This window comes from Neoarius graeffei, chromosome 9, assembly GCF_027579695.1.
Source record: "Neoarius graeffei isolate fNeoGra1 chromosome 9, fNeoGra1.pri, whole genome shotgun sequence".
Lineage (NCBI taxonomy): Eukaryota > Metazoa > Chordata > Actinopteri > Siluriformes > Ariidae > Neoarius > Neoarius graeffei.
In genome coordinates, this window is record NC_083577.1 from 40,638,018 (window position 1) to 40,663,659 (window position 25,642).

Here is a 25,642-nt window from a genome sequence, read left to right on the forward strand (position 1 = left end):
AACCACAACACGTTGATTTCCTGGTTTTGCCATGCATAAACGCAAGCTGTGTCCCTAATTTAGTGTTTTATTCTCAGGTTTTATTCATGGTACACTTTTGCATTGCAAATGTACACAAATTTGCCATAGACTCCAATAAATCTGCGACATTAATTGGAATTTCTATAGGTGTGTGTGTGTGTGTGTGTGTGTGTGTGTGTGTGTGTGTGTGTGTGTGTGTGTGTGTGTGTGTGTGTGTTCTCTGCAATTACTGGATCCCCAAGAATATCGCGTTGGGATTACTCGGTATCTGATAAAGGAGGGAAAAACGTTTCCCAGTAATAGAAGGAAAAAAAATCACTCCAGTAAACGCAGACCCACTCGCACGCCAACACAGTCGCTCATTCATGTAAATTCTCCGTCAATAATAGTGAGGCACCTGTAGTGAGAACTGACGGGAACAGTGTCAGCACAACTACAGTACCTTCAATGTACCACTCTGTGCTGCTAAATACTTTGTAGTCTTCATATGGTGGACATAGCCTACCTATTATTATCGCCTTATAATAACCTATAATCATCGGATAGGCAGTAGTGTTGGATGATGCTGGAGAATGAGACACAGCACAGTCCGCTTCTTCCACCTCTCAGCACTCACAGCTGGGTAGCTCTGTGAAATCACTGAGCGGATCTGAGTCACTTTTGAAGAAGGTAAGGTCGCTTTGCACGAGCGTGCTGGATGTTGTGAGCTGATCAGAGGAGCACTTAGCTATTCTATACAGGATGCGCTTAAAGTGCGGGATCTAATTTTGTTTTGAGCTGAAAACGCTTTGAGTCTCGTATTCCGGACACGCTGAAGTTATAATTAATGTTTTAAGATGCTTCAAAAGTGATCGATATCGGGTCGATGCTTCATGTCAATTTTGGTGCATGATGTTGTTTCATAATATACTCGAAATGCAAACTGGATTTTTTTAACGTTACCAGTGCCCAGGGTAAATAAATAAATAAATAAATAAAGACGGGCATTATGGTTTTGTATTAACTGTGATGTGAATGCGAGGCGATAGAGCGCAACACATGCAGTTGATCATCCTCGGATTTAAGTCATATTAACAGCCGATTGCATAAGGCCAATTACTCCTTAACCTGCCGGGGGGAAAGGATTGCCAGACTCTGATTAGGTAGGTCCTGAGTTATATATCAGCTTTTGCATGCAGACGGACGCTTAATGTTTGCACTCAATAACCAAAGACATATTAATCTCAGATAGTGAAAGGCTGTTCAAGTGTCCCGGTTCAGTTATCGTGCGAACAAAAAAAAAAGACCAAATAAAGTGTTCACGGTTTAACTGTATGGAATTTTATTGCCAAGAAGGCATGGATGGGATTAATAAACTGGATCTGACCCCCTCCCCCCTCCCCCATCACCACCACCACCATCACCACCACCATCACCACCTCTCTCTCTCTCTCTCTCTCTCTCTCTCTCTCTGTCTCGCGCGCGCGCGCGCTCTGTCAGTCAGCGCGCGCTGGCACGGGGAGAGATTGAAAGTGACGCACACTCACACGCGGCGCGCGGCCAACCGCGATCTTTTTATGTCGAAGAAGAGACTTCTGCTATGCTAGATCGCTTCTGAGTAACGAATCGACAACCGCACGTCCTTATCTTTGTTATTTTCCTTCCGTGTTCCCGCGCGTTCTACAGAAGGACTTTTTTTTGGTCGGTTTGTATCGCGCGCTGTCTCCTCGCATTTTGCGCTCGCGAGCTGCACGGTTGCTCGCGCCGGACAAAAAAGACCGCACTTCCGTTACGGGGAACTTGTGTCGCTTTGCTGGTCGGATCTCCGTTTCTACTCTCGCTCTCTCTCTCTCTCTCTCTCTCTCTCTCACGCACACACACACCCTCTCTCTCTCTCTCTCTCTCTCTCTCTCTCTCTCTCTCTCTCTCACACACACACACACACCTTCTCTCTCTCTCACTCACACACACACACACACACACACACACACACACACACACACCTTCTCTCTCTCTCTCTCTCTCTCTCTCTCTCTCTCTCTCTCACACACACACACCTTCTCTCTCTCTCTCTCTCTCTCTCTCTCTCTCTCTCTCTCTCTAACTGTGCTCTGTCTCCACTCATCCTTACTGCCTCCTCGCTTTAGACTCTGGCTTCCAGTCCTGCGTTCACACACAGAGCACAAGTGTCAAAACGCCGATATCACCGAGCCGATTTCAGCTCACCGATATCACCAACAAGCCGATTCCAGCCAGCCACGAAGCAGCAAGAAGCCCAGCCCTGGATTCACTACTTTTACTCAATGGACAGAGCCCTCTCAACGGCCAGCCCCGATACCAACACGCCGTGAGCAGTAAGTTCATCTCCATAGCATACTTATCCTCTTTTGTCCATTTCCTCCAGGCTTTAGCACCATACTGTTTTTGTCCTCTGTCTTCAATATCCATAATGTCCAAAGTGTTACATTTTAAACCAACTCTTGTTGTTGTTGTTGTTGTTGTTGTTGTTGTTGCTGCTGCTGCTGCTGCTGCTGCTGCTAAATTAACACCTACAATGTCCTACAGTCTCCATCTGCTCGTCCTATGTCCATCTGCTCGTACTGTATAAGTGCACATTAGCCGCTTTCAACTCCATGGAAGTTCATTTTGCTGTCCACTTTTATTTCTACAGCAAGTGATCGGCATTCATGAGCCTAACTGCAAGCTCAGTATATGGCAATACTCTACAATATGTTCATTTATCCCAGTTAAAACTACTAAAGATCATTTTAAATGATGATAAGTACCCGGATTTTGTATTGCAGCACATGCATGCAACTCCTATAGAACCTTTGGACTCAGTTACTGTTAATCTTCTAATATTAGTGAACATTAACACTCACAACGGCTACCGGCTGTTATAAGAGTTCCTGTTACATTATAATTTAACATCTGTTAAAATATTAAGTCGAGCAGGATCGTAGTGTCAAAGCTGACGTCTACAGTACAAGCTGAAGTTTAATTTCCCAGGCTTGTTCTATCACGTAAACCAATATGTACAAAACACCCCAGAAAGACATTATTATTATTATTATTATTATTATTATTATTATTATTATTATTATTATTTTTAATAATAATAAAGTATATTGATATATTAAAATATCACTGATATTTAAATGCCCAGTTTAATAAATAAGTTATAATTTGATAGCTCAAGGTATAAAGTAAGGTGGGAAAAATTAAAGTGATTATAGACGGAATGATTAATTCTTTTTTTAAATAATTAATTCCATTAATTTTATAATAATAATAATAATAATAGGAAGAAATTTCAGCACTACTACTCCTACTACTAAGAAGAAGAGGAAGAAGAAGAGACAATAATGAATTTCACTGATGTTTCAGCAGACTCTACTACTACTACTACTACTACTACTACTATTAATATTAATAATAATAACAACAACAACAACAACAACAACAACAGCAATAATAATAATAATAATAATAATAATAATAATAATAATTATTATTATTATTATTATTATTATTATTATTATTATTATTGGATTAACACATTTAATCGTGTAATAGAATGGTGTCCGAGGTTGTGGAGATATGTATTTTTTTTTCTCATTAGAAATCATGAGTTACAGATGATTACAGCTGCACAAAACTCACTAACAAATGAGTTGAACTCGACAGCATGTCGCACTTTGGAGACGCCGAGTGTTACAGCTTAGCTGTCCAACCATGTCCAACAATATTAGTCGTATAAATCTAAAAATGTAAAGTTTGTTTTCTTTTACAGTTTCACTGTGACTTTGGAAAGATACGAATATCCAATATAAGAGAAAGAAACAGAAAGACAGAGGCGTTTTGGTTTATACAGCCACCACTGACCTTCTGCCCTGTAGAGAATAACCGCACCGCGCACAGCCAAACTCTGTACCATCCAAACCAACCTCTGTGTGTGTGTGTGTGTGTGTGTGTGTGTGTGTGTGTGTGTGTGTGTGTGTGTGTGTGAGAGAATATTTTACCCAGACATATATTCACAATTTAGAAAGAGGCGAATGAAATTATGCGTCTTTCTTTCTTTCTTTCTTTCTTTCTTTCTTTCTTTCTTTCTTTCTTTCTTTCTTTCCTTTTTTCTTTTATATATATATATATATATATATATATATATATATATATATATATATATATATATAATTAATATTATTATTATTATTTTTTTTTTTTACTTCATTTAATTTTTTTTTCGCTTACACACTGCACCAGGCCTATCTGGACTATTTTAATAGCATTTTTTTTTTTTTTTTGCATCGCCTTCTACATCATCATTTATATTTTGGCGTGTTTTCTTCTCATCATCCCTCTGACTGAAACTTATTTAAGAAACAGTTTTAATGCATCATGAATGCCAGTAACCACAACATATTAATACACACATTAACACACGTCCACAGGAGTGTGATGTGTTTTGTCTGCAAGTATTTTTTTTTTTGACACGTTCACAACTAATCAAATACAGCTTTAATTCCGTACAAGTTTACCTGATGTAAATTACTAGTGGGTTTATTTTATGCTATGAAAATTACATCTTGCTTATTAATCTTGTTCATCATTATTCTCTGATAGGACTTTATTTTGAACACGTTTGCAGTAATGACGTATTTTTTTTATCATAAGCGACTAAAAAAAGCACATATAGCTTATACCAGTAACATAGTGTTTTATTTATTTATTCATATACAGATTTTTATTGGTAAAACCCACTAACTTTGAAAGATCACTTTTTCTTGAAGTCGGGGAAGAAGAGATAAACCATATATAAAGGAACTCTATAGGGTGACTTATGAAAACACTAATCTATCCCTCCATGGTGGAAAGGGTTATTTCTAAAATGTAAATAGAACCAAAATGCAATAGGCAGTTTGACTCGTATTAGTGCCACAAACTCTGGAGTAAACACGCAAATGAAAAAAGCAGAAGCATATGGGGCAGTGCGCAGATTTCAGTATCGGATTGCATGTGGTTTATGTATACAATAAATGTTTATGAAATATGAATTATATTTTAGAAGCCACTTGTGCTTTTCCCATGCTTGTGAAAGACAGGGATGTTTAGTAGAGAGTTGCCCTGAAGCAGTATGTGGCGTTGAGGATTTTATCGCTGTCTATTTTGAAGTGGCGCTGGTGCGTCCAATATTCATCCGCATAAACTATGCACCTCTCTCTCTCTCTCTCTCTCTCTCTCTCTGACTTTTTCCTTTGCTGAATAAGGGAAAACAAAAAGTATGTCTCAGGATTTCCTCTGCTAGGCTTGTCTGACCTGCAGACAGCAATTCCTGAGACACTATAACCACACACACTACAGGACTAAATAGTGCGTCAAAAATAGTGCCTGGACACATTGAGGGGATTTTGCGCAATATTTTTGTTATACTATTTGAAACGACGCCATGCTGTTAATTTAGTATGAATCCACAGTGAAGTCGCAACTCGTGTGTGTGTGTGTGTGTGTGTGTGTGTGTGTTTAGTCACCTCAGACAATATTCTGGTGGTGAGGAACAAATTTAGAAAAGGCAAATTTGTTGAGAGCCCTAGACAGCCCTAGGCTACTATTGCACATCGATTTTTATTTCAAGACCTCAAGTGTTACTGAGTTACAGTCAAGCATTTTCACTTCTTGCAAATTGCCTCTCACTTCGTTTTACTTTCAAACCTGAACTACAGAAACTCACTTCATTAGTTTTACTTTTTCTTTTTTCTTTTTTCCATGTTGTTTGAAGGTTTTATGCTTATTGTTAAATGATCACTCTGCCCAATGGTGCAGATCATACACTTAATACTCGATCACATTTCATAAGTATTTGCTTTGGTTATTATTATTAAGACAGAATTAGTAAATAACAGCTCTGCTTTCCCAGTCTAGTCCATTATGATGTAAGGGAAGCTGGTGTTAAATATACAAAGGTTGATAGTCATTTCAGGAGGCCTAATCTTTGTCAGTTCTGTGGATTTTGCTGTGGTTGTTTATATAGTCTCTTGTTTATATAGTACCAATATTTAGCCAGAGACACAGTATGAATGTAGTATTACTGCATTCTGTGTTATAGGAGAAATATCTAAGCGTGAGTATTTTACAGCCCTGCTCCATGTACTTGTCTGCCTTGTCTACCATATGTGACAACTGTAAGACTTACTGCTGTGAGTCAGTGTGTGGTCCCTGGAAGTGTCAGAGCAGTAAGACTGTTCTGTGGTTCGTGTAGGCCTATAGGTGTGTGGGTGTGACATATGTTTTTGCCTATATTTGCCTGTGTATACACACGCTTGCAATTGATGAGAGAGCATAATAAAGTCCTACCTCCAACTCTTTGCCTTTTACTACCTAATAAGATGTTTACGAGCAAGTGGAATGAGGTCTCAAGAAGGTCTGTTGCGTTCCCTCCATTGCTCATCCACCGATTCTGCTTCCTCACCACGTGGCACATTTACACATGTCACCAAGTCAAGTCTTTCTTCTATTCTTCCTTATCCTGATTATTTATTGCTCTTTGTCATACTGATCGAAAGCACAGATTAAGGGACGTCTTCAAACATCTTCCCTATTTCTCACCCTTCTTGCAGTTGCATGTGTGTACGTATTGCTCTGGTACTGGGCATGTCCTGTTTTGTTTTTTAGTTTTGGTCTCCATATTGCTTGCCTTGTTATGAGGAAATTCTGTTTAATGCTGTGATCTGCTACTAAATGCATAGCTGATAAGTCGTTATCTGTCTTTCCTCTCCTTCCCAACACACACCTGTACAGAAGAGACTCTGTAGGGGCCTTCATAGATGTCCCTCTGACCCTCCACTCATCCTTTATCAGTGTTCCAACTGGGCCCATATTTTAATAACCCTGCAATAAATGACTCTCTCACAACTGTTCTCTGGCCAGTGAGGTTAACGCCTTAGCATATTGTCACCATATAGATATGGGCTAATAGTGCAACATGGACGAACCCAGGTTTATATCATCATTTATTAGGTTCATTATTAGGAACCAGAGAAAAGCTGGGTTTATCAATACTGTCACATCACCATATGGTTTTATGGTGTTGAGGAATTTGGAACTGTTTGAATGTGTATTCACGTTTGTCGTTTGATTCACCTTGTTCAATTTCCATCATTAATTATCATGCTTTTAAGTACTGTTTACCTCAGATATTCCCTTTTTGTCTCTCTTTCTCTATTGATTGCACAGATGCCATCTCTCACTTGTTTACATGGATAGTATTACTGTACAATGAGTTCAATAGTGTGGCACTTATACTATCCTGCATTTCCTGTGTGTGGCAGAGGCCATTCTCTGTGGCAGAGGAAAGAGAGAAAGAGAGAGTGAAAGAGAAAAGAGGACAGATAGAGCACAAGTGAGCAGGAGCCGTAAAACGAGAGTGAGAGGCGTAGGAACTGACCTCTGCGGTACAATCGTTGGAGTTTGGAAATCATGGTCTCTCAGGACATGAGCCCTGTTCCATGTATTAAACATACCAGATGCTTGTAGCTTGCATTGAGTCTGCAGTGGGTGTGTATATATATATATATATATATATATATATATATATATATATATATATATATATATATATAAAAGATAGTGTAAGTTAGTGTGATCTGTTGTTTAAACAGGCAGCATTGATGAAATCTCTCATTTTCCACACACTTTGAACACTGATCAAAAAAACATCACACTACGTAAAATTTCCTTCAGATGGATATGGATTTATTCTGTTTATCTTACTGAGAGACTTGTGCATTCATTAATCTACATGAGTGTCTTGATGTGTAGTATATTGTGCTGATATCAGGAAGATACGTGCTTTTAGCATGACCAATAAATTCACACAATTATTGCATTATGATAACAGTTGCACAACATTCCCATGTTTTCTTTTCAATTGAGGTGCAATATGGTATACACAGAACAACACACATATGTATATCTTTTCGACTTACATCTAAACCATATGATTTTAATTTTATACAGCCAGTTGTATTTGACCTAAGCCAATCTGATTTCTGACTTCTGATTTCTTTGCCATGACGATATGCTTACAATATTTAAAGAATGGCTTATGACACCAACACTTTTTTTTACAGTATTTAAGAAAACATTATAGCATTGAACATTAAAATCTCTCAAATGGAATGACTTCTCTAGTATCATTTTGGATCCAACTTATCTCCTCCGTCAAATATTTGTAGCTCAGGAAGAGGGGGTAGGAGGAGAAGTAGAGCATGATAGAGAGTCAGAGAAAGAGAAATAGGCACACAGATGGAAACTGAGATGCAGACTATTTCTTGATTGTGATCAGTGGTAGCGTCATTAGACCCAGACAGGTCAGAACCTGTGCTGTACTGCAAAGGTACAGAAAAATCAACGGGATCAGTATCTCAAATCAGCTGTAAAGTAGATGAAAGACACTGAGACACCAAGGAGGGCAATGGGTAGAAGGATTTGAGATGTCCAGGGTGATGTGATGATGAAGATGTAAAGATGCAAAAAGAGAGATATATGAAATATTCAGAAAGGGACCTTTCATCAAAATAAATCTGCTGCATGACGTACTGATTCTTCTCATCCACACCTTCTCATCATGCACAGCATTGTGTTTTTATTTCTTCTCACAGACCTGCTAAATCCTGTTACAGATTCCGAGCTTTGTTTTGTTAAGTGTTTATTAAGGTTTTTATGGCCCCTGTGGGATCTGTAGTCTGTAGAAGTATGGCAACAAAGGAGCAGATCTATGGTGAAGCTTTTCCTTTAACACTTAACTGAGGCCAGTTTTGTACCACTCTTATGGGTGACAGATTTCAGTAAGTGGCTGAATGGCTCTTCAGTAGGTTCCAGAAGAGCAACTTGTAGTTATTAAGCAAATGTCTTCTCGTTAACAAAGAGTGATTGGCACAAAGTATAATCTCCAATGTAGAACTGACAACTATAGTGCTGATTTAAGATGTACAGTGTCAATTTCTGTCCAGCTGGAATACACACACTGCAGTTGTTAATTCAACACCAGAGATTTTTTTTTTTGTATATTTGCTCAGCTGGTTTGACTCCTGCTTATGCTTAAGACATTTCCATTTGTTTCCCATTTTAATTCTTTCATTTCTCCTGTTTTAGGTCCTTGCAATGAATTTAAATGGTGTGTCCTTCTTCTAATGTGGCTGCTGTCCATTGCACTGAGTCCAATTTGATTACTGAGCAGTAGCTTTTTTGTTTCTAGTCTTCTTTAAGACCAGTTTGAGAAAGTACTGTGTAACTCATCAGTCTTTCAGCAGTCTCCAGAATAATTTCTTTCCATTCAAACAGCGTTTAAGTGTAGTGTTCCTCCTTTTTTCTGCACTCATTAAACCACAATGAATTTAGCCCCTTGCTTCACAGCCCTAGTTGGAGTTTTAATGACTCTGAGGTTAATGGTTTTAATTTATTATTCATTTTGAACATTTATTCCCAGCTCGTAATTCTCCACCAATTTCATTTGTATTGCATTCGTGGGTTTTGCTCTTGTTATGCTGCAAGAACAAGGAAGTAAGGACGTGACAAGGAGGAGGATAAAAAGCAGGCACCCAATATGTAAAAATGTACACTCAAATTTAAAGCCCACAAAACACAGGAAAGTCTAAGCTTTTCTTTGTATGTTTCTACTTCAGTGTTAACTTACATATAACTGACTTTAAAAGATATATTTTTAAAATAGGCTGCTTTATAGCTCTACTTAAGTGAATAAACATTGTCACTTTTTTTAACACAAGTCTCTTCTGTTAAAAATGTTTCACTAATGGAAATCGGGCCATATTAAAGTATCTGATAATTTCTGTAAATGATGGCAAAACACACAGACCTGTCGCCAGTGACAATGGTCATTTGATACACTTATATGATATTCTCCAACTCCATTTCTGTAAATTACTTTCCCACCTTTTGAAACATTTCTGTGACCGGAGTGAAATGTAAATTGTGCTCCTCTTCCTCCACTTGGCTAGTAGTGTGTGAATACTCATTTTTTTCACACTTGGCAGGTGAGCCTCCCTGCCTGGCATTCATCCTGATGGATATTACCAATATTAAAGGTTTGGCTGACAAACAAGAGCCATTGGAAGTTAGCCCAATGGAGCACACATGCGTGCATGAATATGTAATCACTAGAATTGGTAATCTGTAAGTATATTATGGATAGAAGGAAATATTGACCAAAACAGCAACAGAGACAAATGAAAAATATCACTCTCTTGTTGAATTTTATTAAATCATTAATAGTCCTTGTGGAGCTATACAAAAAAAAAATCCCCACTTACAACACACACACACACACACACACACACACACACACACACACACACACACACACACACACACACACACACACACTTACTGATACAACTAATTGCCAGGGAGATCTAACTGACATTTTTGCCCGTGCTACATTCCCCGAACACACATATGCACACAAAGCATAGTTTACGTTTCCTGTAGACACTGGTGCAGAACGAGATGCTTAGCCCGTCTGTTTGCTGATTGCCGTGATAAGCTCCTAAGGAAAGGTGATGTGGGCTATAGGACACTGTTTTTTAGTGCAGCCACCTGGATGTAATTCCTCATAAATCCACCCAGTGTTCCTAGGATAGAATCTGGATCAACCACAACCCCTGGCCAGAATAAAGCATTTCCTGAAAATGAATGACTGAAGATTGTTGCAGAATTTGCATTACCAGAGTATGGTACATTGTGTGTGAAAGCATTATATAGCATGCTGAGGGCAGTAGCTCAAGCATTTAGGAATTTGATATCTAATAAGCAACTGGACTTGTCTCAGCACCTGTTCAAGTGGCATCAGTTTGATGTACGACTAATACACAATCAAAATGACCTGGATGACTGAGCCTGATCCTTATACCAACACAATTCACCAACCTCAGCCAAAGACCAACAAACACACTAAACACACACTCAAACAGCCCGAAATTCAGACTGAATACATTTGAAATCAATTTAAAGAACATATACACTGAACAGTGGACAAATGAAATTAAATCCCAAACCAAGCTAAACACGTACTCAACATTAAACAGACAAATCTAATTAGTTGAATATCTGACAAACAAGAACCTGAAAGAAAGACAAATTCTGACTAAATACAGCATGGGGGATCATAGTTTAGAAATAGAAAAAAGGTAGACACACTAAAATCTATAAACCCAAAGAACAAAGACTCAACATACACTGTGACCTACAGGAAGTAGAAACAGAGACACTTCATTCTGATCTGTCCAAAATATAACCACATCAGACAGGAATATTACAGCAAATTCACAGCCATCATCCCAAACGTCTCCTCTCCGAGCACTGAGCACAAACTGAGCTGTGTTTTCAGGAAACATGAAGGAAGTGCATGGCTGGCAGCTATGTTCATATCCACTTTCCATCACATAAGAAACACAAATCACCTTTAATCTAATCCAGTCCAATTATAATATTGTATATAGCTATGTCTTCTTATAAATTAATTCAATACTGCATATCCTTCTGGAATCTCATCTCATCTCATTATCTCTAGCCGCTTTATCCTGTTCTACAGGGTCGCAGGCAAGCTGGAGCCTATCCCAGCTGACTATGGGCGAAAGGCGGGGTACACCCTGGACAAGTCGCCAGGTCATCACAGGGCTGACACATAGACACAGACAACCATTCACACTCACATTCACACCTACGGTCAATTTAGAGTCACCAGTTAACCTAACCTGCATGTCTTTGGACTGTGGGGGAAACCGGAGCACCCGGAGGAAACCCACGCGGACATGGGGAGAACATGCAAACTCCACACAGAAAGGCCCTCGCCGGCCACAGGGCTCGAACCCGGACCTTCTTGCTGTGAGGCCACAGCGCTAACCACTACACCACCGTGCTGCCCTCCTTCTGGAATACATCTGTTAATTGAATTAATGTCTATTCATGTTTAGTGTTTATTTTATTCATTATTGTTTTTTCTATTCCTTTATTTGTTGTTATTGTTTGTCTATAACTTTGATATTAATTTGCTTTGGCAACGTTGTTAAAACAGTCATGCACACAGTAAAGCACAGTGTGAACTGAACTGAGCTGGGGTGGGTTTCCCAAAAGCATCGTAGCACAAAGATCATCGTTAAATGGTAGAGTGAGCATCACAGTGAACACTAGCTCTCCTAATTAAGATGCTCTTAACGTTAAGAGGCTTTTGGGAAACCCACTCCTGAACTGAACTGAAAATACACCTAGCATGGATACTTAGAACACTCTTTATAGCATATGTACTGGTTATCCATCTATCTGACCATCTCTGTCCCTCTGTCAGGTCCGTACTCCCTGGCCGGTGTTCCCCCTGCATTGTGGAGGGGGATGGAGCGTGGAGGAGGAGAGAGCCCACATTTGCGGGAGAGTCCAGAGCGCCGCAATGCTAACAGCCCCGATCTGAGTGGCCCCCCTCCAGGGAAGATAAGTCGTCTGGAGCTGAATGGCAGCCCTACCGGGCCACGCAGTCGCCACAATGGAGCTCCGCAGAGAGCCCTGGGAGGTACGACTCCAAAGCAGCAACATTTCAGTTTCACGTTTTCCTTCTGTGTCTCTCACCTCCCAAAGACATGCCAGTATGTGGACTGGTTGTGGTAAATTGCCCCTAGATATAAATGTGTACTTGTATAGTGTTCTCTGTTGAGCTGGTGTCCTGTCCAGGGTGTATTCACACCTCACACCCAGTGTTCCCAAGATAGGTTCTGGATCCACCACAGCTCTGACCAGAATAAACAATTACTAAAGATGAACGAATGAATGAAAATCAACACACACACTCACACACACACAATATATATATATATATATATATATATATATATATATATATATATATATATATATATATAGAGAGAGAGAGAGAGAGAGAGAGAGAGAGAGAGACAGAGTATTCAGTTATTTTAAGGGGCACGTTAGAGTCAATCTGTTTAAGACAGCATTGTTTTTGCAGTGCAACTTTGCAGTTTTGTTTAATAGACTAAATAATCAGAGGTTTAGGCAGACATGTGAATCCCTTAAAAATAAAAGAATACAATGCTAACCAACTTCAGCTACACACTAGCTGGTTCTGTTGCATCTCATAGCTCCCTGTTCATTTCCTTCTACAGTCTTTCTGAGCTTTTTATTAGGCAAGATTAAAAGGCTAACCCACAGCCTACAATATGAATCAATTCCATCCTATACACTAATGTGGCCTGCAGAGTGTCATGGGGACAATATAACACCAAATGTACTTTATAAAGTAGCACTGTAAGGGTCTGATTTATTTGCCTAGGTCGTTCATGGATCATAACTTCCCAGATTCATGCATGCACACAGACACATACTGTACACACAGCATGACCACAGAAATAAAATACTGTGTGTAGTGGTCATGGTTGTTATTAGATAGATGGCATATCATAGCGTGTTTTTTAACACAAAAAAGACAAAGCATTCAGTTATACATCCTCGAGTCAAGGTATGTCTGTGCACATCTGTTTATTTCAGTCAATTTATTTTTTTAATTTAATGTACGTTCTCATATTTATTGAGTGAACCTGTAATCAATATCAATTAGCTAGTTGGCTTGACAGTAAGATAACCATAAAAACTGGCATGAGTCTGCACAAGATATGTGTGAATGTTTGTGGATCTGTGCATTTATTAAGAAAAGTACTAAAAAGGAGGCAGTGTGCATGCATGTGTTTTAAAGTGCATATCACGGGTAAATTCAGGAGCAAGATCAATGTAATTCTCCTATTTTATATTAAACTTTGGTCAAATATCTGTCACATTTTGCATTTTGTGCAATTCTTTTACCTTGCACAATACCAGAAAAATTCAGTTGAAATCAAGCCATTTGAGGCGAATTGGTCCGCCTCTGAAAAAACTTGGCATTTGGATTTCCCGGGAAACACTGATTTTCGTGACGTCACGTGTGGGACGCCTCCTTCTGAATCCTACGTCAGCGCTGGTTTGTTTATGAGAAAACGACCTGGTGGTTTGCTGCAAATTTCTTCAACGTTATCACGTAATTATTAAAATGGTTAACAGATGTATCGTAGGAGGGTGTAGCAACACCAATCTTGATGGGATTAGTACTCATCATTTTCCAAAAGACCAGAGAATGAGAGAGGAATGGGAGCGCTTTGTGCGAGGCACCCGGAAAAATTGGCTATATGCTACAGACTACAGCATTATTTGCGGTGCTCACTTCACAAGGCCCGACGACTTTGAGAACTATTTGCAGTGGGAAATCGGCTTTGCGAGGCAACTTGATCTGAAAAAAGACGCAGTTCCATCTGTTAGAATGCCCAAAGCAACACCGTCTCCATCTGTGTCAGTGTCACCAAAGGAGCCAGCCATGTTCGTCTCCCCTGACAGAAGGCGAAGTGCCGCATCCACTGAGGCCCTCAAAGCCAAGGACCAAGCAGAGCCGAGAAAAAGACCAAGAAAATCGGCAATTCACACGTTGACTGTTGCCAGGGTAAGAAATAAGAGAGACTATACTCTAAATTAGATGTTCCTGTGTTTGTGTGGTACACGGATAATGTTATTTATTGACACACACAAAAGTAAACAACATGAAAGCGCTGGGCGATAATACACTTACTTCACATGTATCAAGGGATATGGGTGTCAGGGCTTGAGATCTTGGGACCTGTCAAACACATTAAATGTATATACAACCCTGCTTAGCCGATTCCATGTGTGTAGCTTATGAAATCTTTCTCCTACAGTAGCCAGTACTCTTCTAAATGAAGAAATATATAAATACATAATAGTAATTAGAAAAAATATGATTTATGTAGCAATAGATACTGTAGAAGAGCATTGATACATGAATCCATGGGTTTAGAAGCTCAGGCGACAATTCCATATTTCAATGCAAAATCGCTACCTGTTAAACTTGGTCTACACAGGCTGTGCACTGAAACCGTGCAAGCTCTCGCAGCCTGCTGGCGGTTCCGCAGGTGACGTCACGAATCTGGCTCCAGACTCCCTTGGGATTTTTCCAGACGCGTTTTGTTATTTTATTTTTTTCTGCTGTAGACAGATGGCCTTGTGCAAAATTACCCTTCTGGATGAGTGTGTAAAGGGACATTCTTTCATATTAAAAAAAAAAAAAAATCGGTCCAGGATATGCACTTTAAAGGGATGAGGAAGATCAGAGATGTAGAAGGCCCTTTCCCGTGTGCTGAAAGCTAGGGTCGATGGTTAGTCCTAATGAGGGGGTGTCTTTGAACCTAGGAAACTTAGTGTGCTTCCTGTCAACCACAGTAGAGCAGTAAGGAAAGGGCCACACACACACACACACACACACACACACACACACACACACACACACACACACACACACACACACTTCTGCATATACAGTAAATCATAAGTGGGGTTAATTACTTCATTTGATGTATATAAACACAGTAGTATACCACAAATCACACAACTATACGCTACTATAACACACATGCACAGAGCTATACACAGAGATAGCAATCCAGCTGAATGTAGACACAGACAGGATTTACTCCCATACACATACACACTGCTCACGGATGCCCGCACAGATTAAGCTGATAGATGAACCTTTAGGTGCTAGACAGAGAGAGAGAGAGAGAGAGAGAGAGAGAGAGAGAGAGAGAGAGGAAGAGCGAGCAGGCCTGGGAGCTGGTGTGTGTTGACAGTTATATTTCCCTGTTGGGGGAAATTCACTTACTTGATTTGGCTCAAGCCCATAGTGTAACTCATTCCGTAAGAGCATTTGAGATTGTGAATTGGGAGCTGGTTTGATTAATGGAGAGGAAATAGAAATATAGGAGCTGATTGATTAAAACAAGAGGCTTGGTCAGGTGCTATATATACAGTACATATTATTATTCATATAAAGTATCATCCATATATGTTATTATTTTAATGCATAGGAACATCACACCAAAGATTTTTTTTTTCAGTCAGGTCCTAAATACACTGAAAAAAATGAAACCTTGGATCGAAGTAACAAAAAATGCACCAAACTGAAAATAAAAAAAAGGTTGCAACAAGTCAACACCTTTTTTTTTTAACTTGGTGTAAAGAGACGAAGAGAAGAGAGGCTATATACATTTAGCACCACACCAAACCACACCACACCAAGCCTCTCTATATTTTTGCAGTGCATGTGTGTGGGACAAAACGACAGAGAGAGAGAGAGAGAGAGAGAGAGAGAGAGAGTGTGTGTTGCCAACTCTACTTGGCTGTTATTATTAGTGGTATGGTTTGCCCGACGCTTTCAAACCCTTATTTCTTTAATTAATTTAAGCCACCAGAAGGCTGTAGAACAAAGCACAGCAGGGAAAATGCTTTAAATGGGAGCAGGTTTTACAAGGAGGAACAAAAGTTTATATTCACCCAAGTGAGGCAGCAGAGCTCATGAAACTGTGCAGAAGAACAGTCAACACTGAGAAAGGGTAAAGTTTGCATATCTGTTGCAATGTCTAATGAATTAAATTAACAACATAACCTTCGACTATTATCCATCTAACTTAAAGAGTTATCAGTTCGGCTTGTAAAACAGAAACAGAGCAATGCTTGATAATTCATCTGGGGATGGTTTGATAAAAAAAAATGATTATTTGCATGGCAACTAGCCAACTCTGATCATCATTAAAAATGTTACGATAAACCTATTAATCATTAAGCATTTATGCATTGAAGACCTGTGCCAAGTGTTCAGAAACAGGTGTAGTCACAAACTCTCTCATAATCTCTCTCACTTTGTCTCAGCAGGTCTGATGATTCCCGTGTTCTGCGTCGTAGAGCAGGTGGATGGAGGAATGGTGGTGGAGGGGGAGGGCCGAGAGGAGCATGCAGAGTTTGTGCTGGTCAGGAAGGACATTCTCTTCACTCAGCTGGTAGAGACGGCGCTGCTTGCCCTTGGCTACTCCCACAGCTCAGCAGCCCAGGCACAGGGTGAGTCCACCAGTGGAAGTCACACTTTTTTTTACATTGATCTAAGCTCAGTTTACACTGATTATAGTTCATTCTGGTTAAGTGGAGCTGACTTTACATGTGTAGGCTATAGTCTACAAAAGAAGGTCTATAGTCCACCTGAAAGGTTCATCTGACTTCAGAGCAGAGCTTGTCTGAAGTTTAAATGACCCACTAATAATTGACTGATTCGAGGTTAGGCAATTAGATTTTGTATCAGATTATTTAATCCGATTTTATATACAGACTCGTATGACAAAAACATGCCTTTATGTTTTACCTGAAAGGGAGAGATGTAGGAATCAGGATGATGAGCTCATTCAGAGTTATTACAAATGGAGTCTGAATCACACAGTCCAATAGTTTTGACCTTGTGGGGATATTTGTCTGGTCCTCTCAAAAAAGACTGGTTGTTGTTGTTGTTAGTAGTAGTAGTAGTGGTGGTGGTGGTGTTGGTGGTGTTGGTAGTGTTGGTGTTGGTGGCGGTGGTGTTGGTGTGTTGGTGTTGGTTTTGGTGTGTTGGTGGTGGTGGTGATGATGGTGGTAGTGGTGGTGTTGGTAGTGGTGGTGATGATAGTTTAAAATCTTTATTTTTCTGTAAAGCTGCTTGGTGACAATGTCTATTATTAAAAGCGCTATACAAATAAATTGACTTGATGACTGGTGGAGGTGGTGTGTTGTTGGTGGTGGTGTTTATGTGTTGGTGATGGTGGTGGTGGGTTTTTTGTAGCTGTTGTTTTGTTTGCTTGCTTTTGTTTTTACAAAATATGCAGCTTTATTAAAAAAAAGAAGAGCTAAAATGTTTCCTTTTTGTTACAGAGGTTAAGGTAAGGGTTAGCAGCATTAATTAGCTGCATTAATAATTATATCAATGGAAGTTCTTCACAAGAACAGTAAGACAAACATTTGTGTGTGGTTGGGATGCTGATTCTGTTGCGTGTGCGTGATGCCTCCGGTAGTTGCATAATATATCTAACGTTCCATCGTGTGTGTGTGTGTGTGTGTGTGTGTGTGTGTGTGTGTGTGTGTGTGTGTGTGTGTGTGTGAGAGACAGAGAGAGAGAGATACTCAAATTGTTTATAAGTATGCAAGCAAAAGACAGATTATAATAACATTTTAATTTATTGTTATACATATGGTTGGCATCTCCAAGAAGAGTAAAAGGTTTATATGTGTGCTGTAAAGTATGCAGAGAATTTAAAACAGCAATTTTTTCACAGTAACAAAGAAACCATTCTCAAGAATGAGCCTGAATCAAAACATTTCTAAACACATTCTGATCTCAATCTTTTCTCAAAAGTTAGCATCAAGTTAAGATAATTTTGTTTAACAGTAAGAACCGACTTCTCAAACTGAAAACACATGTTTGCCTTACAGTTTAGGACCATTTTAATCTCTTTGTTTTCAAGATGAAATGGTTTTTAACTTCTTTTTATTTGCTTTGATAGATATTTAAATAGAGCAATAATTTTAAATATTTTCAAAACATTCAAGATATATCAAAGGATATTTGATCTGTATCTCTGTTAAATTAAAACTCCAGGTTAGTGCCATGACAATTATTTAGCAGACTTCAAAAAGAAAAAAAAAATCTGAAAATAATTTAAAAAGAGAAAAATTGTGTTAATTAAGAGTGGTTTTAATTGTCTGCTGTAAATGAATGTATCACCCACAGATACAAAAAAAATGATTTCAGCAAAAATCCACCAAATTTGTACCACCAAAATATAGCATAATCTATCTTTATGTATTTATGACCATATACACTGTAATTCCCACTGTGCAATATATTATGTTTGAAGCAGTTTATCTGATAGGTATACAGGTGTAATCTCTTTGGAAGACACCATACAACATAACAATATAATATAATATAAGCAACTCTGGAAAAATCTTGGAAAATTTCTCCATTTTCCAAAATGTTATTTATAGTATACATTTGATGAAATGGTAGCAGAACATGTTTGTTTCACAAAATCTGGCAAAATGATCAAGCACCAAAATCAGTGCTTCAACTGTGAGAAGTATAACTTTTTTTAGAGCCTTTGTAGAGCCCTTCTTATAGTGTTGCAGCTATAGAGCCATTTTTTTGTAGAAAAACAAAGCATTTTTAAAAGGCATTTTAACAAGCTGAAGACTATATAGCACAGTGCAGTAGTCAATAAGTAGCAGAAGAGAAAAGATGGTGAGAAACACACTAATGCTTGTTTTTGTGAAATGCGGAGGTGGTTCTGTCATGGTCTGGTGGTATACAGTATATTTTAACCAGTGATGTAGCAGATCTGGTCAAAAATAGTGAAATAATGAATACTGAGGAGTATAAACTCATTATAAAGATTTTGTTTCATCATTTTGAGTAAACAACTGAGTGGGGAAAAAAAATCTGAAAACTGCTTTCAACACAATAACAGTAGCACAATACCAAAACACCGCAAACACAATTAAGAATTATGTGGAGAGGAAGTTTAATAGAACTATTACATTATTAATTCATTAGACTCCCAACTTCAATATTACTGAAGCTGTGTGAGATTTAAGCAGCCAGGTCTTTCATTAAGCTTTGAATATTTTATCAAAGAACTACTGCAGCTCATATAAATATATAAAAGAGACACACGTAATTATTATTAATGTATTTAATGCAATACAATATGGTGGTATTTCAAGCAAGCAAACAGTTTATATCAAAACACTGTAATTTGATTTAAAAATAGACTTTTCTTAGTGTGCCTTAGACTCCTGCACAGTGTTACAATTTGCATGTTTATGTATATACTGTATATAATATACATGTAAAATTGTTTTCATTTGTAAGCATGCAAAGAGGCATCAAGAGGCATAATTGGGTCATTTTCATCTTTTCTAGTCTCCCTATAATGAATTACTGATGTGCTGAGCTTACAGTCCATTATTTTTGTCCCATGAAAATGTGGAAATGTCAAAATTAATGGACAATTATTGTATTTTTAGAAGGGTGATAACTACTGAACATCTGGCATCAGTAAACCAAAAAGTGGCCAAGAGGTCATCTCTGCACATTGGTGTAGTCACTTCCAAAATAACTTAAAAACAGGAGGAGGGAAAGACTAAATGAAACAGCACACCACGAGAAAACAAACAGTGTGGAGACAGCCCAATTTACTCCACACCCTTGAGTCAACAGGTCAAAACAAATAAAACGAGAATGGTCAATTACTGCTCTATCTATCTATCTATCTATCTATCTATCTATCTATCTATCTATCTATCTATCTATCTATCTATCTGTCTGTCTGTCTGTCTGTTTTCCTCAGTACCTACCTACCAATCTCATGCTTACAGACACAGTCTTTACCAAGCAAGGAATCACCCTCTTTTACCTTCACCATCCCTAAAATTCAGAGAGAGAGAGAGAGAGAGAGAGAGAGAGAGAGAGACCTCATCTTAAATGAATACTTTTTGTTTTTTAAAATAAGCATTTATGTTAAATGAATAATTTCTGGCTTAAATTATACATTTTTTCCCCTGTGGTTCAAGACCAAAATTACACAGAGTCCCAGCTATTTTCTCCCTGTTTGAATTGTGTCCTGCATAGCTTTCTTCCAGTGGTGTATTTAAGCTCCTCTCCCAGCACCACGGCCTTTCTTTAATTAGCCTGGCCGGCAATTAACTGGGAGATATTGTTTATTTCAATTATAAGGGTCGGAGTATTTTTATAGAAGCATATAGACAGACCTGTAGTTTAAGGCTTCAGACAATTAACAGTGGTGATGGCTTACAGAAGTGCATTGTTGCCCTGCCACGTTTGACATGTGGCTACTGAGGGTCAAACCACCATCTGGGTCAGTTGGATGGAAAATATCTTCTTTTGCCTGATATGGTACATGTGGGCATTTTGGATGCTTTGAACTGTACCAGCTGATTTTTTTTCTGCCGTATTAGGGTTGCTGAATGGTCCAGTATAGTACCACTCCAACAGATAGGATCCATAGGGGTTCTGGACATATTATATTAATCCTATTAATGTGTCAGAAATTCTAAACTGGTCATGAAAACACATCTATAAGAACAGATTTTTTATAAAAGCAATAACGCCCTAACAATTAATGTTTTATTATAAATGAGTGTCAGTGAACCCTGAAGAGAAATAACAATGACCATTTAAAAGTAAAAAGTAAAGAAAATCTACTGTACCAGTCAAAACTTTTGACACCTCCTCAGTTTTAGTTTTTTCTGTATTTTGATGACTTCTTACATTGTAGAACAACACTGAAGACATCAAAACTATGAAATAACATATGGAACATATATGGAAGGGGCGGCACGGTGGTGTAGTGGTTAGCGCTGTCGCCTCACAGCAAGAAGGTCCTGGGTTCGAGCCCCAGGGCCGGCAAGGGCCTTTCTGTGTGGAGTTTGCATGTTCTCCCCGTGTCCGCGTGGGTTTCCTCCGGGTGCTCCGGTTTCCCCCAAAGACATGCAGGTTAGGTTAACTGGTGACTCTAAATTGACCGTAGGTGTGAGTGTGAATGGTTGTCTGTGTCTATGTGTCAGCCCTGTGATGACCTGGCGACTTGTCCAGGGTGTACCCCGCCTTTCGCCCGTAGTCAGCTGGGATAGGCTCCGGCTTGCCTGCGACCCTGTAGAAGGATAAAGCGGCTAGAGGTAATGAGATGAGATGAGACATATATGGAATTATGTGGTAAACAAAAAGTGTTTAAAAAATCCAATATGTTTGATAGATTCTTCAAAGTGGCCAGCGTTTACCTTGATGCCGCTTTGCACACTATTGGCATTATCTTAACCAGCTTCATGAGGTAGTCACCTGGAATGCTTTTCAATTAATAGGTGTGCCTCGTCAAAAGTTAATTAGTGCAATTTTTTTGTCTTTTTAATGCATTTGAGATCGAACAGTAAACAATAAATAATAAAAATGCAGTAAATAGCCCTATTCCACAACTCTAAACTGCAATGGATATGTATTATTATTATTATTATTATCTCATCTCATCTCATTATCTCTAGTCGCTTTATCCTTCTACAGGGTCGCAGGCAAGCTGGAGCCTATCCCAGCTGACTACGGGCGAAAGGCGGGGTACACCCTGGACAAGTCGCCAGGTCATCACAGGGCTGACACATAGACACAGACAACCATTCACACTCACATTCACACCTACGGTCAATTTAGAGTCACCAGTTAACCTAACCTGCATGTCTTTGGACTGTGGGGGAAACCGGAGCACCCGGAGGAAACCCACGCGGACACGGGGAGAACATGCAAACTCCATACAGAAAGGCCCTCGCCGGCCCCGGGGCTCAAACCCAGGACCTTCTTGCTGTGAGGCGACAGCACTAACCACTACACCACCGTGCCGCCCACTATTATTATTATTATTATTATTGCCAGCTTATCCTCTCTTGCGCCAGTCATGGTTATATGGAGGTCTGTGGTTGTACTGACTCATACACATCAGGGCCTTCCCCTTCGTGAAACCATGCCACTTAAGCACAGTCAAGCGTGTGCATACAGGAGCATCTATCACAACCTGTTGCATTTTTTTTGCTTGAGAAACGGAGAGAGAGAGAGAGAATATGTGCAAAGAGATTGTGTTTGTGTAGATGAGTGTATATGGATCAGTAAACATAAGCTTCAGCCAAGCCACCAGCTTCCCACAAGAAAGGCCATCAGAGAGAACAGGAATTTTAATATGGCAATTGGAACAATAGTTTGAAGAGGGGAAGAAATACCAAAGAACATAAGCTTTGCAAGTTAAAAATGATTCATTAATGCCCTTACCACAAGGTCTGTGTATTTGTGTGCTGTGTGTTTTGTGTTAATGAAAGTACATTTGTGAAATAGTCTGTCAAATTTAGTCCTTTTTAGTTTCTCCTTTCAGAAAAGTTGCAGTTGGTCCAAGAACGGAGCACTTTCTTTGTGAACTCATTTGGTCAGCTCATCACGAGGCTTACTGTAGGACATGTGTTGGTTTGATTACTCAGCACTGTCGTGAAACTATATGTGGAGAAAGATATTGTGTATGCCAGCTTTATTAAGCATGGTTGTGTGTCTTGTATAGACTGTCAGGCTATGGCCAGCAAACATGCAACATTGCACAGTCAGACAATGAGCTAAACAGGCTCGTCCCACAGAAATCAAAGCTCGCCAGTAATATAAACATGGTCTGAAGACACAAAGAGAGAGAGAGATCTGAAGGGGGAGTGGCACCACACAAATTGTCTTCATCTGTTTCACTTAGTCCTCAAATTCTGTATCTGGGGAATACATTTGTACAGATAACTTTGGAGAACAAATGCAAGACTCCCTAAAGGCCTGTTGGTATGTAAGTGAGAATGGAGAGTCTCAGAGGTGGTCAGGCGTGTGTCGTGTTAGTTTTTCTCTAGCAGTCAAAATACAAACTCGATCACAAACTCAAGAAACACAAATGAGCGGGCTGTCTGGATTTTGAATAAAAGAGTTAGTTGTCCGAGGCTAACTGGTTTTGGCAGTGTTGTATTGGCTGGGGATAGGTTAGTGTGTGTCTGCTATTGAGCCTCTTCTACAGCTGGAGCTCTTCAACTTACAGAAACAGCCTGAAGCACCAGAAAGAGAGAGAGAGAGAGAAGAAGCAAGGCCATACCACGTCTGTCTCTCATTTAGTGGACAGTAATGCGATTTGCATTGTTTAGTTTCATGACTTTGGCCTGTCCTTAATAAGCCTAGGGGAGGTTAGCATCCACCTTTCCAGCTGGGTATTTCATTTGTGTGTACTCACACTAAGTACATGCCTACAGTGTGTGTGTGTGTGTGTGTGTGTGTGTGTGTGTGTGTGTGTGTGTGTGTGTGTGTGTGAAGAAGAAGAACTTTGTTTGTGTGTGGTGGCAACGGTGTGGGTCTTTTTGGAAAATAGGTAAATAATGTGATAAGCAAAGGATTCAGTTTCCATGTGCAGCACATCCCAACAATGCTTGTGACATCTGGAAATAAATAGAGCAAAGTCAATGATCGGACTAGCTCATCCTTTATTAATGACTCAACATAGTTCTTAAAAACCCTGCAGCTCTGGCATTTGGTGCTACCAGAGCACGAATTTTGCCCCATCACATGGCATAACTGTAAGTGATTATTCATTCACAGAAAAACAGGACAAGTGCATCTATGGCCCTGTTTACAATTGGTTTTAAAATGCATCTTGGGTGATCGGATCACAAGTGGACAGCCGAGACACATCACAGCATATACCTGTGTGTATGATGCGTCTCCAAGGTGTCCAGCTGGCCACTTGTGTTCAGATTTCATTACTGCCTCCATCACTTCCGCTAGAAGGTCAAAGAGCCCTATGCACAATTATGCAAAAAATGTTAAACCTGCAACATACTGTCATTATTTTCTTGCATTCCAACCATGTACATCAGTGCTCCTCTCCATTGTTTCTAGCATTGGTGCATTGTCACCAAAACAACCACCACATCCTGAACTAATAACAGATTTTCTTGTTACATACTTGTCGGAGATGCATCAGGATGCATTAGTGTTTACACTACAAGAGATATGTGGTCAAATGCGTCCCAGACCACCTCGGCAAGTGGTTTGAGCAATCAGATCACAATGCGTCTTGGTGATCATTTATTGTATTTAGCGCTGTTCACTTGTAATCCTATCGCCCAAGACACATTTCAAAACCAAGTGTAAACAGGGCCTATGATGAATGCTGATTCAATGATCTCACTATCAGAAGATATGACACTAATTTGTGAATAACATATAATATACCTATAATAATGTATGATGAAAAGTGCCAAACCTTACTTGTATATTTAAAGGTTTAATTTAATGTCATATCTGAGGTGTAAGGGGTTAATTAAAGTACAGTGGTGCTTGAAAGTTTGTGAACCCTTTAGAATTTTGTATATTTCTGCATAAATACGAATAAAACATCATCAGATTTTCACACAAGTCCTAAAAGTAGATAAAGAGAACCCAGTTAAACAAATGAGACAAAAATATTATACTTTGTCATTTATTTATTGAGGAAAATGATCCACTATTACATATCTGTGAGTGGCAAAAGTATGTGAACCTCTAGGATTAGCACTTAATTTGAAGGTGAAATTAGAGTCAGGTGTTTTCAATCAATGGGATGACAATCAGGTGTGAGTGGGCACCCTGTTTTATTTAAAGAACAGGGATCTATCAAAGTCTGATCTTCACAACGCATGTTTGTGGAAGTGTATCATGGCACGAACAAAGAAGATTTCTGAGGACCTCAGAAAAAGCGTTGTTGATGCTCATCAGGCTGAAAAAGGTTACAAAACCATCTCTAAAGAGTTTGGACTCCACCAATCCACAGTCAGACAGATTGTGTACAAATGGAGGACATTCAAGACCATTGTTACCCTCCCCAAGAGTGGTCGACCAACAAAGATCACTCCAAGAGCAAGGCATGTAATAGTCGGTGAGGTCACAAAAGACCCCAGGGGAACTTCTAAGCAACTGAAGGCCTCTCTCACATTGGCTAATGTTAATGTTCATGAGTCCACCATCAGGAGAACACTGAACAACAATGGTGTGCATGGCAGGGTTGCAAGGAGAAAGCCACTGCTCTCCAAAAAGAACATTGCTGCTCGTCTGCAGTTTGCTAAA

The 25,642-nt window shown here is 39.3% G+C and overlaps 1 protein-coding gene across 3 annotated transcripts in view; it reads left to right on the top strand.

The window, feature by feature from the left end:
• The first annotated feature begins 655 nt into the window (after positions 1-655).
• Positions 656-25,642, top strand: part of satb2 (SATB homeobox 2) — a 49,293-nt gene continuing 24,306 nt past the window's right edge. Inside the window, exons 1-4 of one of the 3 annotated variants that reach the window (XM_060929487.1) lie at positions 656-690; positions 2,148-2,354; positions 12,359-12,577; positions 16,825-17,007. In XM_060929487.1, coding sequence (XP_060785470.1) covers positions 12,403-12,577; positions 16,825-17,007 — 358 coding nt within the window. In that variant the 5' untranslated portion in view covers positions 656-690; positions 2,148-2,354; positions 12,359-12,402. Of the gene's footprint in view, positions 691-1,528; positions 2,355-12,358; positions 12,578-16,824; positions 17,008-25,642 lie in introns of those variants that run through there. The other 2 variants (XM_060929488.1, XM_060929486.1) reach the window with 2 other exon arrangements.